Genomic DNA, 18,833 nt, shown 5'->3' with positions numbered 1-18,833 from the left:
CTCATTTCCAAGCCATTGTGAGGTGAGAATTAGCAAATGACCAAACTGGTTAAAAATTGGGTAAAAATCCAAAACATAAAGCTTTAATATCGTTGTGGTTTATCATCCTCCAGGTCTTCTTGTCATCTGTCTCACAACTCTCCAACCCTGCCAGGAGATTTAATCCCCAATCCATTGGCACCAGAGAGCCTTTTACCTGACTCACTTACAGCCACCTAAAAACATAAAAGCCCCCTAATGCTGTCTTCTCCGAGAGCACTACCACATTAAATCTCACAGTAAAATATTCGCTTATGAAACTATTATCTTATGTCATTCTTACACCAGCTGATTTTCAACATTCTCCCTGTCTAAATAACCTCATGTTTTTATTCTTCCCTACTCTTCCTTCAACACAAAGAGATTGTCTTTCAGATCTGTCTCTCTTCCTAAATGACAAGCACCCTGGACGAAACCGAACACAGTCCAACAAACTTGGTATTATTTCAGGTAATGATCGCAACATTTTCCAGCTCTGGGAGTCGGATGCCTAAGCTGCAAGCCTTAGAGTAATAACATTACTGCATAGGTCCAACATTATGTTTAATAAACACTTACCGAAAGCCGGTACTGCTTCTAATATACAATATGTCAAAGACAAAGAGCATGTCTGTTTCTTTAATGTCCCTAATAATCGTTTTTTAAACTGTATCTGAATAGTTGTATAACTGGGCAGGTCCAAAAATGTAATACATCGACCACCTTTCGTCTTACTTCGTCTCACTTTTCAATCATTTTTAATACAAGGAGTGTTCAAGTCAAACCCGGAAGGTGTGATGAAATTTCTTGTGAACAATTGTGTAATACCAATTAACATTTACAGAAGACTTCAAGAACAGTATGATGATAAGACTCTTAGCTGCAGTAAAACATTTAAAAGAAGACCATATGACCGTAAACGACAATCCCGGCCGAGGTGGAGGTTCATAAACACCACTTGCACATTACAGGGAGTTATTGCCAGATTCCCTGTACAGTCCTGAACTCCCGCCAAGCCATTTCCACATGTTTGTAAGTGTAAGTAATTAAAGGAGTTCCTGGGAGGCCAGCGTTTCTGACCTGAAGCAGGCCCCGGTATATGAGAACACTTACAACCCTGATGGTGTCCAAGCACTAGTGAAACACTGGGATAAGTGCACTAGTGTAGCAGTGGATTATATAGAGAAATAAAGGGAGTGTTTAATCTCATAACTGTGTTCTGCGCAATTAAAAGTCCCGGTTTGACTTGAACGTTGATTGTATTACGCGTCTTTCGCATTGTATGTACACACTCACACAGTCTTGTCTTTCAGATTATGAATTCTTGCAAAAGTGCTTTGTATCTGTTTGCATGTTTTAATAATTGACTAACTACTTTTAAATATTACACTACCTAAACTTTGGTCTGATATGAGTTGCTTTTACTCAACAGAGTACATTTGTAAACGTGGAAATGATGAAAAAGCCACATTCCAGTTATGGTTTCTTCCCATAATTTTGTAAAAAAAAAAAAAAAATAATAGTAACTTTTGGAAACTGATTAGATTTATCACACATATCAGTGTCTATAAATGCTCACAATCCATGTTGTTCTCTATATTTGTGCCTAGAAGCACGGGTGTGTCATGTAGAAGCACTAGTCATTTCCCATGTGTACTAGAGTATGTGTGGTTTCTGGCTGTGTGCTCTACACCGTGCAATTACAACAACAGGCTTATTGTATTACTGCTGTATGCTTTGCAATGCTTTGAAATTTCCTTCAGGATCAGAAAGGAAGTAAGTAAGGATGTATGTATGTATGTACGTTCCTATATATCTATCTAGCTACAGTAATCTCTATCCAGCATTGTGTGCTTCGAGAGGGAATTTCCCGTAAGTTTCTATGCATTAAGGCAAAACTTCCCCTTTATTTTAATTAAAGGAACTTCCACCTATTATGTTAACTGTTGTATTTTAAAACTGTGATCAGTATAATTCAGTGTGTACAGAGTTAGGATTTGCTTACGTTGGTATGATCCCTTGTCCTAAGTTTCTGGCCTGTGACTCAGTGATGATTTGTGCCTTCAGGAGCACCGGTTTCCCAGGAGCTACCTTCTCTCCCAGAAGATAGCGCACAGTGCTGGAGAACTTAGATTGGGTCTTGATCACCTGAGGGGGCTGCTTCTCCACCACCAACGAGCTGAGGAACCATAAAATCAAATAAGGAACAGATACATAACTATTTTTTATAAATCAAAACCAAGCAATCTCTGCCTTAAGCATGTTCTCAAATACAATTACATTTAAATTTGTGTTATCTAGTAGACATGTCTTAATCAATAAATACATCCTGATTCTGGTTCACTAGGCCATCGATCTAAATGACCCTGTTGGAGTAATAACCCAAGCCCAAAGTGGCAAATGAACAGTAAACGGAATGTGCTTGAATGTAGACGGACCTTTGGATGAGAGTCTGCAGAAGGACATTCAGGTTTTCTTCCAACTTGTGAAAGTGTTCACCACTTCCGTGCTCCCTTTTGACCAACATCAGCTCCTGTCTCAAATTGCTGTTCACACCAAGCAACTGTTCGCACCTAAAGAAAAAGTAAGAGTGATAAGTTATAATAAAAGACCATGAAATGGAAGCAAAAAAGGTGTTTACTAGTTAATACGTTGGGTTCCAGTTTAGATTCACACAGCTTATAACTGATCATGCACACAGGAAAAAGTATGTAAACAGTCTGGTCAGACAGCACGGTTGCTTAGTATTTAGCGCTGTCGCCTTAATCCTCTAGGGTCCAGTTTCAATTCCCGCCTTAGGGTCTGTGTGCATGGAGTTTGCACATTCTCCCAGTGCTTGGTGGGTTTCCTCCAGGTAGCCAGGTTTTCTCCCACAGTCCAAAGGCATGCAGATTAGGCTAACTGGCGTTCACAAACTGCCTGCTGTGTGTGTGTGTCTCCTGCGATGAATCGGCAACCTGTCCGGGTTGCATCCCAGCTTGTGCTCTAAGTTTCCTGAGATAGGCTCCAGGCTGTTCCAGGTTGTATTCTCCCCCCAAAAAATATCAGTTCAAATAAATAATTAAAAGCCAAAATTTGCCATTACATTCATGTATATGAAGAATGTGTGTAAACCTTGACCATACTGTATCTGTAATTGTAAATTACTGCACATTATTTGTATTTTTTTTCCCCATTTTCGCCCTAATTTAGTCGTGTCCAATTTCTCCCCGTCACTAGGGCGCTCCACATTAAGGCTACATTAAGAGTGGTAGTAGTGTTTCCTCCGAACCACATGACGCCAGCCGACCGCGTCTTTTCGAACTGCTCGCTCACGCACTGTTGTGGGCGGCGTAACACACTCGGAGGACAGCGCTATCCGCTCCTTCCGCTTGCGAGAGCTCACAGACGCCCCTGATTGATTAATGCGGGAGCACAAAGTACCTCTCATCCCTCCCCTCTGAGAGAGCTTGGCCAATCAGCTCTCTCTAGACGTTAAAATTTATATCAAATGCTAAATGAATACCGTAAGGTAAGAAGCTCAAGGTTAGGGAAACAGGGGTAGCTCAGTGACTAAGCCACCACCACCAAGTTGCCAACTGTTGGGCCCTTGAGCAAGGCCCTCAACCCTCAACTGCTTTAAAGTATAATGAGAAAAAATATATTGCTGCCAAATCTGGGCATTTAATTAACTCTAAATTAACAAATATATCACAAGTACATCATATATATATTGGATATTTATGGTTTCAAATGTACCGGATTTGTATTTCATGATTACCAATAGAGCTCGTCTTTAATCCGGTTTAGCCTTGTCTCCTTCCTAGATAACCGACAATTCTTTTCTCCTTTAAATCGGTGGGAACCTGACTTAACTGTCTTCCAGATTTTTGTCCTTTTATGTTGTAACATTTCCATTTAAAACCGCAGACAGAATGCCAGATGTCACAAACATATGCTTTATGTCCTCAGGGGCATTTACTAAGCATCTTAGAATTATTCCTAGGAATCGTGCTGAGAGTTAGTTTGGTTTTTTTATGAAGCTTTCGACTTTTACTTTTAGCAAAGAGCAGGACTGCTCTGAGTAAAACGTGACGCCACTGTTTACAACACTGAGAGCTTCGAAGTAAGCTACAAACTATGGTGAGGTGTTGCAATTTTTATGACAGTTATTAGTGGTTTGAAAAGTAAAACAATCCAAATGTTGAAATCGGCGCCAGTTAAGTGAAGGCTTTATGTACGTACTCACCAGGAGTGTAAAAAATTTTAATAAAGTGCTGGAACAAAATTTCGCTATAGCAAAGAATAAATTTTTTTTTTTGTTGCATCCATAAGCACAGTGTTAATTCTGTGATAATGTTTTTGGTTCACATAGGAGTGATTCATCAAGCCATGGATGGCGGCAACAAGTCCAGGCAAAACAGCAATGTGCATGAATGCAGCTTGTTATTTAGGTTTTTTTTTAGTTATTTCATGCTTTGTGGTATGGAAATGTATGGAAATATATGAATCTACGCATCACGTGAGAGCAAAAGTTGTGTTCATTATTAATGATATTCAACTCAAACCATCACTGTTGCAACCTGCATCAATCTGCGATCACTAATCCACACAGTCATTACACAAAATTTGCTTGTAATTGAATAGGATTAAATAAGGCTGAAGGATCCTGAGTATGTGCAGTGTAGTGTACATAAAGGGATTGTAAAGTAGGGCAAGTAGCCCTGTATGCATCATATGTACTATACTAGGTAGTGGTGAAGTAATGTGCATGTAGGGAGTTTGATGGAGGCATGGTGGTGCTTTTACACAATATACAGTATGATACTGAATGTTCGATTTGTGCAAATAACAATTACTTAAAGACAGTTGTGCAAATAATAAATTAAAGACGGTTGTAATATCCAGTTGCAACTGTTTATGAGGGTGATGTAATGGTCATAGACAGACCAGTTGCATATTGCACAAGATCTGTCACCAAAAGTATTCCATTATTGTCCAAATGGAATGAATTAACACTGTGTTATTTGATGTTCCTAAAATGCCTCTCCTCCATGCACGTCCCTGCCTGAATGGCATTTCCTGAAAACTCCTAATCAGTTAGGACACCCCCGGAACTCTCCTAGATTTTGGTGTGGATAGGAATGACTTTCTATTTTGAGAATGTTCATACTGTACATTACTCTTAAAAGAAGAAACCAAAAACCACTGATTTCTTGCTCTGAGACACTGTCCAAGAACTCATTTTTGTCTATATAAAACGTTTAATTATAGATAAACTGTTGTGGTGTAAAAGGGGGTGGAGCACACAGCCCAGTTAAAAGGATATTATACAATCTTTATAATATTGGTGCATCCTGGAGGCAGATCAACTTTTGGTAAGCTCACCATGTCTGCAAAGGGACAAGATTCTCATCAAAACCACGACCAATAGTGGAGCGAAGCTGCTCCCAGCGCCACGACTTAATCCGGTGAATGAGACGAGTTTGGCACTGCTCCAGATTACACACTGCCTCCTGCAGCAGCTGCAGACGTGTCTGTGTACACATACAAACACATACACTCACAAACCACTCTTTCATAACCCAAGAACAAGCTGCTGCTATTTGTATTTGCCAGGTCTGCACTCCAAGGAACACATCTGCTAAACGCTCAGTGAAAGGCTGTTGAGGATTTACCTTCATGATGGTTCGATATTTCCACTCCATCTCTGTTATGCGAGTCTGTTTGGCAACCGGATCTGCTGGTTTGACCTCCATCTCATTCTGGCCTGTGGGGAAATGAAGACAGAATGATAGTTTTTGATTGAGAAACGAATCAACTACAAAGAACTACAGTGTCACAAAACATATCTGGATAATGAGGCACACATCAACAAACTGGTTGAGGGAACGTAAACAGGAACAGCATACGTAATTGTGAAAATTAAAATTGTGCCATTAGATTTGTACATATAATACAGTACTGTGAAAAAGTCTTGAGCCACCCTAAATATACACCCTAAAAAGTCTAAAAATTTTGTTTATGTTATGATGAAACGAGGAGTGGCTCAAGACTTTTGCACGGTACTATATATATATATATAAACTCATTTACCATGATACAGTGTGAGGGTGAGTGCCACAGTTTACAGTATAATCAGTTTATGGTCATTTGTAAGCTGTTCTAAATAATAAGTGCGAGTCGATTATGAATCGAAAACTGGCCCATCAATTCAATTCACTGACCAACAAACTCCATAATAAATTATATTACACAAAGTGATACTTATTATTAAATAATATTTAATAAACAATGTGTATTTCTTGGGGGGGGGAAATCGAAATAAGAACAGATATTCTTGTTAAACATTCTTGCAATTTATATAAGTATTTTTTTGCAATTTAGGTTTTATTCTAAACCTGTGGTGTATTTTTTAGAAATTCAGCATTTGTAATTTGTGAGCATACCTACACTACCGTTCAAAAGTTTGAGGTCACTTGCAAATTTCTTTGTTTTTGTTAAGTGATTTATTTTCTACATTCTGAAAAAATACTGGGAATGAAAAAAATATAAAATAACACATATAGAATTAGGTAATTACATAACAACAACTAAAACAACAGTTAGTTGTTATTTTAAGACACAGAGGTCAGCCTTTCTGTAATAGTTCTTGCAAGAACAGTATTGTCAAGTGCATTTGCAAAATCCGTGAAACACCATAATGAAACTGGCTCTCATGACCAAAACCTACCTCTGCCGCAGACCAGAAGTTCATTTAGAGTTATCAGCCTAAAAAATGACCAATTAACAGCACCTCAGATTAGAGGCATTATGAAGTCTTTACAGAGCATAAGTAACAGAAACATCTCACCATTAACTGTTTAAAGGAGATTATTGCACTTTTGGACGCCTTTAGCATTCCTTTACAATGTAGGAAAAAAAAAAATTAAGGAACCATCATGGAGTTAGAAAGTGACCCAAAACTTTTGAACGGTAGTGTAAATAATAGTGTAAAATCAATTTTGAATCGGAAACTGACCCATCGATTCAATTCACACACCAACTTGACGTAAATTTAATTCCATAATCAATTACATCATACCGCTCCATTTGCTACTACGCATGTTAGAAATTTACAACTGCATGTTAACATTTTATAATAGTTCTGTTAAATTATTTACATGAACAATTTTAAAACTAGTCTAAATAACTGGTCTCCCAAGGAATTCAATATTCCTAGAAAGCTATAGTCACTTAACATTAAAACTCACTCACTCAACATCTATATATATGAGGGTCAGGGGTAGCTCAGTGGTTAAGGCATTGGACTACGGTTCGGAAGATCCCAGGTTCAAACCCCACAACCACCAAGTTGCCACTGTTGGGCCCTTGAGCAAGGCCCTTAACCCTCAACTGCTCAGATGTGTAATGAGATAAAAATGTAAGTCGCTCTGGATAAGAGCGTCTGCCAAATGCCTAAATGTAAATGTAAATGTAAATCTATACGACTTTATCCTGTATACAGGGTCGTGGCCAACCTGGAGTCTAACCCAGGAGACTTATGGCATGAGGTGGGGTACACCCTGGACGCTGTATCAAACCATCGTACTGCACACACACACTCATTCATCACACACTACAGGCAATTTAGGAACACCAATTAGCCTAATCTGAAAGTTTTTGGACTGTGGGAGGAAACCCACCAAGCACGGGGAAAACATTCAAACTTCACACACAGAGACATGCGGCAGGGATCGAACCATGAACCTGAAGGTGATAAGACAGTGCCTATGATTAAAACCTTAAAATAATATAAAATTTTCAATGCAATGGCCACTTGCATGATCAATCAGGTAATAGGTAATAAACCATATGCATTTCTCAGGACAAAAAAACTGCTTAAAAAAAGGTTATTTCAATTACCGTGGCCTTCCTTGGGCTCAAAACAGCGCGGATATTCTCCTTTGAACTTTCTCATCAGCAAGGTTTTTCCGTCCATGCGACTAACACTCACTGGATGCCTTTTGTTTTTTGCACCATCCCACTCCAATCTGATGTACGGTGTGAATGTTTAATAGACCTTCGTTAGCATGATTTTATGCCCGGCGCTGCTCCCACATGATTGGCTGATTCCATAAATGCAGGTGTTTACATGTGTACAGGTGTTCATTAAAAGGTGAGGGTGAGTGGAATCAGTACACGAGCAGATTCCAGAGAAACAGGACATATTGAACAAACTAAAAAATCAGCTGTGCAAGCAACGTTCTTCAGGTGTGCAAGCAAGATAAAGCGCATTTGTCCATAACATACTTAACACATCCTATTTCTCTAGAAAAGTTTGGCATGCTAGACTTCGGTGCCGACTTAAAACACCATTATAACGCGGCCCTGGAGAATAAAAGTCACCCTGACCTCAACTCCCTAGCCAATGCACGCTAACAGAGTCTCACAGTAAAAAAGTGCAATGGCTAACATTTTTGTTTGTCCAAAGCACAAAAATAGTACCTTTCCTCAGGAGACACAGCAATGGCTGGTTCCTTCTCTGAGTCGGAAAACAACAATATTTATAGAAATGGATGACCAAATCACTTAATCCTATTTGAGCATAAACAGAAAAGTCTTACATTCATAGCAACTTATAAAGCCAAAGAGTACTTCGACTAAACGAACATGCATAAATGTTTGATTCTACTTTTTATGACCAAGTCTGCAAAAACATTAATTATTGTAACATACCAAAAACAACATAACAAATCACAGTAATAGCTTTGTGTGTTGCCTCAGCGAGCCCCATCAATCCCACACACATATCTGAGATAAAGTTATCAGTCCTCCTGTGCGTATATCTCTGGTTGATGCTGCTACAGTATTTATCTCTCTGCCTCTGATCGTTAATAAACTTGACTCGCCTTCGTTCTTATTTATAGCTTAATGAAATCCTGGAATCTTTTTGAAATAATCCCAATTTGGGAAACAAACAAGTCTTGGTTTACGAGTACCAAGTATCATGTGTCACGCGTGCGCTTCTAGTTTTGACGCTGAGTTTCATGTGATCACAGCTGAGCCAACGGTTTTTCTCTTTCTTGCGCTGCGGCATTGTGGGTAATCATCTACCCTGCTAGGTCTTAGTCCGCGTCTCTTACTGGTATAATCAACATCCGTGCACGAGTGTACAGTTAACTATAACATTGTGACCACATGTGTGTGCGTAAAACATATTTTATTTTGTGTCTGCATGCGTGTGTGAACACCCCGCGCGTGTAAAAAAAACCAAGTCTCATTAGAGAGGTTAAAGATCCATTTTCTTACTCTGCTCAAGGCTCAGCCTGCTCTTTGTGTCTGTGTGCGCGTGTCATTGGACACCGTGACACACACACACACACACACACACAGACCCCTCCTACTTTTGCCTTAACAGACACACACACACACACACACACACACTCCTTCTCTCTTCTCTACACAAAAGCACTAATCTGTCGCGATTCTTTTCAAAGGTAAAATGCAGGTTCATTTGTTTTATTTTTACTTTACAGCAGTGATTCCGTTAGTGTGTCGCTCAATCGAGTGTCATTAAAGAGATTTCTCGTTAATTTTTTCCGATAAAACAGTGTTTCCGTTGTGTGTGCGCGTCTGTGAAAAGACTGGAGGAAGGGTAACTGTGTAAGATAAGAAGGGGAGAGGGGAGCTTACTTTAGATTTACACACACACACACACACACACACACACACACACACAGCGTCTGCGTGCATATTACTTTTTTTATTTTTTAAGTGCAGGTTAATTTGTTTTATTTTTACTTTATATTTTGTAATAATTATTTTTTTTAGGAATGTGGAACAAATAATTTGAGTTTTCATTATTTTTTATGGAAAATTCGATTTAGTTTATGAGTGTTTGAAAATACGAGTTCTGAATTTTGCTCGTAATCCAAGGTTTCACTGTATAGTAAGTACCAAATTATAACCAAATCAGAGTGCAGATATCTGTGCCTTACTTAAAAACCTGACCGTTCAAGTGAAATACTTGTCATCCATGTCCAAACTTTTTCGGACATAAAAACCCGCAATCATACACACCTGAACAAGCTACACAAGGTCTTCAGAATTACTAAGACTACTGTACAGACAGGTGAGGTTTTTTCAGTGATAAGAAGTTTGAATCATTTTAGTGGCTCGGTTCTTTGAATCTCGTTCATCAAAATAAACAAACCTTTTTTGGAGTCATTTAGTTAATTTCGTTCTTTTTATCAGAAACAAAATAGAATGTTACATTTTCAATAAACAGACTTACATTTGTGTTCCAATAATGAAAATATTACAATGCAGCTAAGAATGAGCAGCTCACCTCTCATATCTTCTGGTCCGAGTCGTTCATTCTTTTGAATCTATTGCACTGCGTCTCTAGCGTCTATGGAAGTTACGTGACAGAAGAACAAATGACTAGGAGTAGAAGACTCATTGAGAAAAAACGTTTAATTCTGTTACCTGTGTACTGCATGGCATAGCGTCTATGGGAGTCACGTGACAAAAGAAGGAACAATTCGGACCAAAGACTCAGAAGTAACGTACTCATTTCTGTTTCCTTTACAGAACCTACAAAGGTTTTGCAATGCTTTGCACATGCGCGTCCAGTACAAAATGAACAAATCACTCTCCGAGACTACTCGTTTCTTCTAAGCCACATTAAAGACTTGTTTAAAAAGTGCGAGTCGGAAAGCTGTAACTATACAAATCCAAGTAATCTTTGTAGTAACGTGAGTGTCCATGTTTCTTTCACATTTCGACTTGGGAAAGAACACCATCCACATGAATGCTGTAACGACACTTTCTCTGACGGCAACAGGTAGCGTTAGCAAGGTAAGCTAAACTGCTTAAATAAAAATGCCTTAAGCAACACATTCTAATTGGTTGCCTGTATTTTACAACAAAGGCTGCCGACACCGCGACATGCAACAAATGTCTAAACAATTGCGTGTTTAGACATTAGACATTACAATCAAACCTAATGAAACATTTGAGGACACATGGGATGAAGTTAAAAGCAGAGGTGTGTCCCGTGTTTAACAGAGTGCAGACATCAGCTGACAGTGTGTGTGTGTGTGTGTGTGTGTGTGTGTGTCCATTGCCCCAGTCAAACCAACCCTAGCCAAGTCAGGACAGGTGTTGTATTTTGCCAGAGAAGGAACATATGGTCAAATTTCTGCAAAAGAATCGCTGAAATTTAAAGCTGGTTTGTTGAATACCAAAAATAACAACTACTTTTTGTGTTATTGGTGTTACATTATTGTAGTTGGGCCAGGTAGTATGGAAATGAGTTATGTTTGGTATCTACTTATACTTATATATGCATGTACTTTAAATATATTCTTTGATATTTTTTCTTCAATAATAAATAATAAAAGTATCGTTTTGGCACCGGTATCGTAAAAAAACAAAACAAATAATACCCAAACCTTGTGTTCATGTGGGTCACTTGCAAATTGTAAAGATCCAGCAGCCACAAACATAAATATCAATTAATGGACAGAAAATGGGACAAATATTTCTTTGTGTTTTTTGAAAATTTTTCTTGATCTCTTGGGGCTTAAGTAGAGCTAGTCTGTTGCTTAAGACTGCTTTATTCTTACTAAATCCACTCTCTTGTATGCTCTTGGATTCTTTTTTCTAATAGCTTAATATGAATCATTTAATTTCTCATGAATTACTAGCTTATTAAAACAAAAAAAACTTTTTGTGTCACTAAGATTTTAGTTCTACCTTTTATATCAGCGTGGATGCTAGTTAAATATTTTACCTTCCATGTAATTTTGCATTCCTCTGTATTGACTTTTACTTACTTTCACTTCACTTTCCCTTCACACATTCCTATTTATAAGCCTATTTATTCATAAGTATAATAAACTAAAAGCGCACAGTCAGAACTGGTGCCCGGTATGTATTGCTTCTAAAAAAGTCAAATTCAAGTAGATTCTGTCTTTTAAACGAGGGAATGGAATGACTTTGTAAACAGACCAAACAGACTGTCAAAGACAGCCTCGGAGGGGTGTTTTCCAAAAGTGTATTCCTGTTTACTCTGTAGAAACTGTCATCAGTCAACTCCATGTGCTTTCTAACGCCAACAAACATACGCAAAAGCGAAGGGAAATAATAAAGGGCAAAGCAGGAAATAATGTGACTGAGAATATTGGTGTTTTTTATTATTATTATTATTATTATTATTATTATTATTATCAAGAGGGTGATTAAAAAATGATCCGCACTCTGGTTATATTAAAACTTCTCTCCTGTTGTATCAGCACTTTCAGTTCGAGGCTACTGTCTCCCCAGTGTGAACACGTTACTTTGGTTCATGCAGTGATTACTTTTTTTTTTGAGGGGGGGGGCTGAGGGTGTACCAGGTGCCAAAACAACTCAGAGAAGAACATAAACAAGTGTTTGGACATCTGCAAACAAAATTTGGACTGATACTCTAGGGAATGTAAAAGTTCCTAAAGAGGATCATTACTGGTGATGAAACATGTATTCATTACTCTGAGCCTGGGAGTAAACAGCAGAGTATATAACAAAAACATCCTTAATCGCCGACCGAGAAAAAGTTCAAAAGTCGACCATCAGCTGGAAAATTGATGCTTACAGTTTTCTGTAAAGGGCCAGTATTAGAACATTATCAGGTAAAAAAGGTTAAACAATCAACAGTGCTCTTACAGTGAGACGCTTATTATAGAGCTGATGCCTAAATCTCAGAGTCATGCTATCCAAGGGGGTTGTGATCTTGCATGACAAAACACATGTACACACTTCTGCTCACACTTTCGACATTCTGCCAACACTTCATTTTAATGTGAATCATTCTCCCTATAGTCCTGATCTCGCTCCATCAGACCCCTGAAAGCAGGCCTACGAAGATTGAAAATTCACTTCTGATGAATAAGTGAAGATAGAGGTACTTTTTGGCTCGCAGTTCAATCTAAAACAAATATTTTCTTAAAGTTAATGAAAAAAAACTACAGCTCACTCATCTTCTATACCGCTTTATCCTGTATTCAGGGTTGTGGGGACCTGGAGACTATCCCAGGAGGCTTAGGGCACAAGGCAGGGTACACCCTAGACAGGGTGCCAATCCATCACAGGGCACACACCCATTCACACACTACGGGCCAATTAGCCTAACCTGCATATCTTTGGACTGTGGGAGGAAACCGGCAAAGCACAGGGAGAACATGCAAACTCCATGCACACAGAGATGGGAATCGAGCCTGGTCGGGAATCGAACCCCAACCCTGGAGATGCAAGGCGAAAGTGCTAACCACTACACCACCAACTTTCATAATTTATCCTTCTAAAGTTACCTACTTTATTCTAGTCAGATCTGGACAAAAAAAAATGCATTAAAGAAGGATTTGCTACTCAAAATTATTTTGTGCTTTATCTTTTCTAATGCTTTCTTATTTATCTCATGCACTCTAATCAGCCCCTCCTTGAGCCTATAAACAATAATGTCTTATATTTATCCTGGCATGATTGTTGTTGTTTTTTTTTTGTATCACATGTGGTGTTTTGGAAAAGACAGAAACCTATTGTTGATTTAAAAAAAGGTTTAAAAAAGAATGGCCAGACTAATTAGAGCAGTCAGTAAGGAATAATCCATTTTTACTACAGCAGTGAGCAGAAAAGCATACAGTATACACAATACGCTGATGATTGAGGTAGAATGACTATGTTAGTAAAATTGGTTCCATTCTTGTCAGCCAAGAACAGGAATCTATAGCTACATAAACAAAATCAAATGAAATAAAATCAATCTATCCTTTATCTCTACCAGGCTCGTATCCTGTGCAGGGTCTCTGAGCCTATCTTAAAGACCTTAGGGAACATGGTGAGTTACACCATGTGGAGATGGATGGTGAGGAGATGAGGATGAGGAGAAACAATGCAGGGTATTAAAAATCATGGAAAAGGGGCTGACAAGCTGAGGAGTTCGAGCTTTCAATTCAAGACAAGCAGCTGAGAAATGCCTACTGGATGAAAAAAAGATACCGAAGATGAATAGATGTTGATGATTATTACAATTGTGCATTTTAAGTGGATTTGTTCTTAACCAGACGCTCTTTTAGCAGTAAAAAGAAAGCTTGGCTGTGTTGCAATAGGTGAAAATTCTTCAAAATTCCAATGTTCTGTTGTCCTCCTTGCTGCTCTTGCAACTTTTTATACCACCTACAAACCCACACGCCACACTGAACAGCAAGTAAAACTTAAGTACTTTAAAAGAAAAAATACAGTGTTTCTATAATGACTTTCCATTGTTGTTAGCCATGTAATGCTATGTCGATGTAACAGGCCACGTTATTCAATTCTGACGGAGTTATGATATCATGACGGTTCGCATTTATGAAAACAAATTATTTTTATCTGACTTTATTGTGGACATGTCTGTCCGCTGAAACACATTATTTGTGAGACTCATTCATTTCAAATAATGAACACAATTTTAGCAAAAATATGCTAGAGATTTTGCTCTCGAGCACAGCAAGCCGGGAAGTTAGTCGGCTGTATTTGTCGAGAAGAAGGAAGAAAGCCAGACTCTTCTCTTAAGCTTTTAGCATCTATGGCTACCACTGCTACAAAATCCCCATGCTGCAAGTGCTGACTAATGACATCGGCGCCCTAAGCATGTAAAGGGGAAAAAGTAACATCTTTTTCCGATCTGACCATTCTTATTCGAATTGCATGATTGAAAATATTTTCTTTTTTATTATATTCTTGGCAGCAACATCATTTCCCTCTCGTCTGTACCAACCACTCAGCATTCAGCACCACCAGTATACTAATCACCGGCCTGATCATCTGTCATCGTCTGCACCTGTTTCTCACTGGTTCAGTCTAAAGTTAGATGGTTTTTATGCTTGAATAATTCATAGTTCTCTGGGTGGCTTAAAAAAACAAAATACATTCCGCTGTAACTGGTCAGGTGCAGAGATTGGACTGAAAATGAGAGCCAAGTCCTGTTATGAAATACTTTTTTTTTTTTTTTACTTTTAAACAGTATTGTATATTTGATCTAGAACCACACATGAAGGTGGCTCAGATCCGATTAGAAAAACATCAGATTTATGCATTCAGACAGCCGTAAAAACAAAACAAAAATAAAACGTGTCACGTTAGGGTAAACGAAATCAGATTGGAGTCAATTCAGGCTGGTAATGTGAATTTTGGCTAAATGACATCCTAAAATAGCACAAAGTGAAGCACCAGGTTGCATACTACCCAAGATGAGTATGCCTGTGCACGTCCCTGTTCCGCGTGCATAAACACATCCTAAAAAAATGTTTAAAAGCGAAATGGTGAAATGCTAGGAAACCATTTGAGGCTGATCAAAACGATGTGTCTTAACATGCCCGACCACTGCTGCTACGTGATGCTCAGCGAGAAGAAACAATCAATGCTATTTATAATACGCCAGGAAGTTATATCATGAGATTTATATTATTACACATCAATTATCCATGTGATGGTGTTTACAGCTAATCTTACTTTTATTCACCAGCTTGTAAATTGATGAGAGATTATCATGAATGAACAACATAAATCTGTTTCGTGCAAATGACAATAACAATGGTTTAACCAATTTCAGTAAAAAATTTATAAATAAAATGTGGTTTATGTTATGATGGTTTTGGTGATGAGCTGTATGAAGGTAATCAGTTTGACTTAGAGCCCATTGTACCTTGTTGATTCAGTGGTTCAGAGGAGAAAAAGAAAGAAAATCCTAAGCAAGCATAGAGAAAAATCCTGACTTTTACAGTACTGTATATCTAAAATATGCAACAACAAAAAAAAAAAACAAATGCACAAATAAAACCCATATACAGTATGAATACAATTCAGTAGCTATTTTATTTCTACTGGTACATAAGACCAAGGTTCAATGATATATAGCAAGCAGTAAAAAAATATATTTTGCTTATAGCATTCTTAATATACATCCACCAAGTAACAGCAAATGAAGAGTTCCTAAGACATAAAGAAAACCAGTGTATGTAGAGAATGAATGAAAATGTGAATTGTAACAGAATCACCAACCTTGCATGGGCTCTATTTCTTGCTTCTCCCAGTTGAGATCTTCCTGGAGCTGGTGAATTTGCTGACGGCAGCTCTGAACCTCCAACACCTTCAGCACCAGGTTGTCCACATCGTGGTTGCTGGTTTCTCTCGGGGGCTGTGGGGTCCCGTTCATTGGCGAAGGCATTTGTGGAAAGAACTGCACAGGAGGAAAGCGGCAGATATCTCCGGTGAAACGACTCTAGCATGACGTCTGGTCTAGCCTTTAATGTGGACTATCAGGTACTTTCAGTTTTAGCTGTAAAGAAGAGGATTGGCCTACCTGTCGAAGCAAGTGCCTCTCTTTCCTCAGAATATCTCTTACTGTCCTCACCAGTTCCAAAGGCCGTGACTGAAACATGCCCTGGAAAATGGTTCAGCAGGTTAGGCTACACTTAAACATAGTCATGGCTTTTCATAATACAGGCGAGACATTTGCATGCTTGACATGCCACATATGTTTATAAGGAAAAAAAGCATTTAAAATAAGATACGGAACTGAAATGGGTACAGAATTGGGATGTTTGGGGTTAAATTTAAAGGAGCTTTAGAATGGCCTAAATAATAAAAAATACAAGTAAAACATCTAACGAGTGGAGGAGAGAGGACTGTTACAGGTCTGTGAGAGCCAGAAATCTTGCTTGTTTGTAGGTGACCAAATACTTATTTTCCACCATAATTCCACAATAAATTCTTTAAAAATCCTACAATGTGATTTTCTGCATTTTTTTTCTGAATGTGTCTCTCATAGTTGAGGTACACCTATGAGGAAAATTACAGGCCTCTCTCATCTTTTTAATGATGAAGTGGGAGAACTTGCACACTTGGTGGCTGACCAAATACTTTTTTGCCCCACTGTATACTGCTATTAAGAGGAAGAGGGATATAGGCAGAAATATATAGGCGGGCAATGTCCATAAAACTGAGCAGGATATACATGTGTGTGTGTTTGTTGACATATGTTGAATATGCAAACCAAAACAAAAAAACAATTAAGTAATCTCCTTTAAACGTTTAATGTTGAGATGCGTCTGCTACTCATGATCTGTAAAGCCTTGGCTCTGTTTGTTAATTAGTGATTTCTGAGGCTGGTGACTCTAAATGAACTTCTCCTACGCAACAGAGATCGGTTTTGGTCTTGCTTTCTTCATGAGAGCCGGTTTCATCATGGGGCTTGAGGGGTTTTGCAAATGCACTTTCTTGCAAGAACTGTTCCAGAACAGCTGACCTCCATGTCTTAAAATAACAACAGCTGAATGTTGTTGTTGTTGTTGTTGTTACATACTGTAATTACCTAATTCCATATGTGTTATTTCCTAGTTTTGAAATCCCCAGTATTGATGCAGAATGTAAAAAATAAATCACTAAACAAAAACAAGAAAATTTGCAAGTGATTCCAAAATATATACTGTACACACAGTGCCATAAAAAGTATTTATCCCCTTTTTTTGGCATATTTGTCACACTTACAGTAAATTAATCAGATCATCAAAAAATTTCAAAATATTACACAAAGATAACCCGAGTAAATACAAAATGCAGTTTTTAAATGATAATTTCATTTATTAAGAGAAAAAGCTGTTAAAACCTAAAGTTGCTAAATCAAGAGCACAAAGTCTCATCCAGAAGCTTATAAAAGAAACTATGAAACTATGAAAAGTAAAACTATTCTGCAAAAAAGCCAAAACCCCCTCCAAAGCGATGTGCCAGACTCATTAGCAGTTATGGCAAACACTTGATTACTGTTGTTCCTGCCATGGGTGGCACAATCAGTTACAGTGGAAACTTGCGAATAACGTGGTTTGCGAGTGTTCTGTAAGACAAGCTTTTTTATAAATTTTGACTTGGAAAACATGCATGTCTTGGTTTACGAGTACCGAGTATCATGTACCTTCACAGACACACACACACACACACACTCTTTCTCTTTGCTCTACACAGAAACACTGCTCTGTCGTGATTCTTCTCAAAGGTAAAGTGCAGGTTAATTTGTTTTATTTTTACTTCACAGCAGTGATTCCCTTAGTGTGTCGCTTAATGGAGTGTCATTTGAGAGATTTCTTGTTTATTTTTCCGGTAAAACAGTGTTGCTTCAGTGTGTGCGCGTGTGTAAAAAGAGTGGAGGAAGGGTGTGTAAGACAAGAAGGAGGAGAGGGAAGCTTAAAAAAAATCCTCTTTTAAAAACAGTTTTTTATATTTACTTATAGTTGTCATCTTTGTGTAATATTGCCAATTAACTTTTAGCCTTATAATGCAACAAGGTAGACAATGACATTGTCTACTTTGCAAATCAGGATTGGCTCCTCATCGTCTATACAACTTTATCCTGTATACAGGGTCATGGGGAGCTTGGAGCCTATCCCCGGAGATGAGGCGGGAATCGAACCGGGAACCTTGAGGTGCAAGATGGTAGTGCTAACCACTAAACAACCTCGCCACCCGCCATAAATTATATACGTTCATAATATAACCACTCCATCCTTCTGTGTCTTTTGGAAACCACCTGGTGAAGGGCTGGAAAATATCCTGGATGGGATGTTAGATCTCAGCAGGCTTCACCCTTAGAAGCAATTATGTGTCACCAATCCACCTACAATATTTGAATCTCGGTATAGACTGCAGAGATCAGGTTTACTTGCAGCATCACCACTCCATCAATCTTTTTTTTATCCCATATACTTAAATATTTTATATTATATTAAAATCACCTTTGAATTATTTTTTAAACCTTATCTGAAAGCCCAATATGATAA

At 38.3% G+C, this 18,833-nt stretch overlaps 1 protein-coding gene across 3 annotated transcripts in view; it reads right to left on the bottom strand.

Moving 5' to 3' along the window:
- Positions 1 to 18,833, bottom strand: part of stat6 (signal transducer and activator of transcription 6, interleukin-4 induced) — a 56,306-nt gene that overhangs the window by 18,322 nt on the left and 19,151 nt on the right. For all 3 annotated transcript variants that reach the window (XM_053482189.1, XM_053482187.1, XM_053482188.1), the window contains 6 exons: positions 16,364 to 16,444; positions 16,063 to 16,240; positions 5,676 to 5,767; positions 5,386 to 5,534; positions 2,457 to 2,591; positions 2,024 to 2,197 (listed from right to left, as the gene is read on the bottom strand). In XM_053482189.1, the coding sequence (XP_053338164.1) occupies positions 2,024 to 2,197; positions 2,457 to 2,591; positions 5,386 to 5,534; positions 5,676 to 5,767; positions 16,063 to 16,240; positions 16,364 to 16,444 (809 nt within the window). The remainder of the gene's footprint in view (positions 1 to 2,023; positions 2,198 to 2,456; positions 2,592 to 5,385; positions 5,535 to 5,675; positions 5,768 to 16,062; positions 16,241 to 16,363; positions 16,445 to 18,833) is intronic.

The sequence above is a fragment of the Clarias gariepinus genome, chromosome 22 (assembly GCF_024256425.1).
Source record: "Clarias gariepinus isolate MV-2021 ecotype Netherlands chromosome 22, CGAR_prim_01v2, whole genome shotgun sequence".
NCBI lineage: Eukaryota > Metazoa > Chordata > Actinopteri > Siluriformes > Clariidae > Clarias > Clarias gariepinus.
The sequence above is the reverse complement of the archived record's forward strand: the minus strand, read 5'-3'. Positions and strand labels throughout refer to the sequence as shown.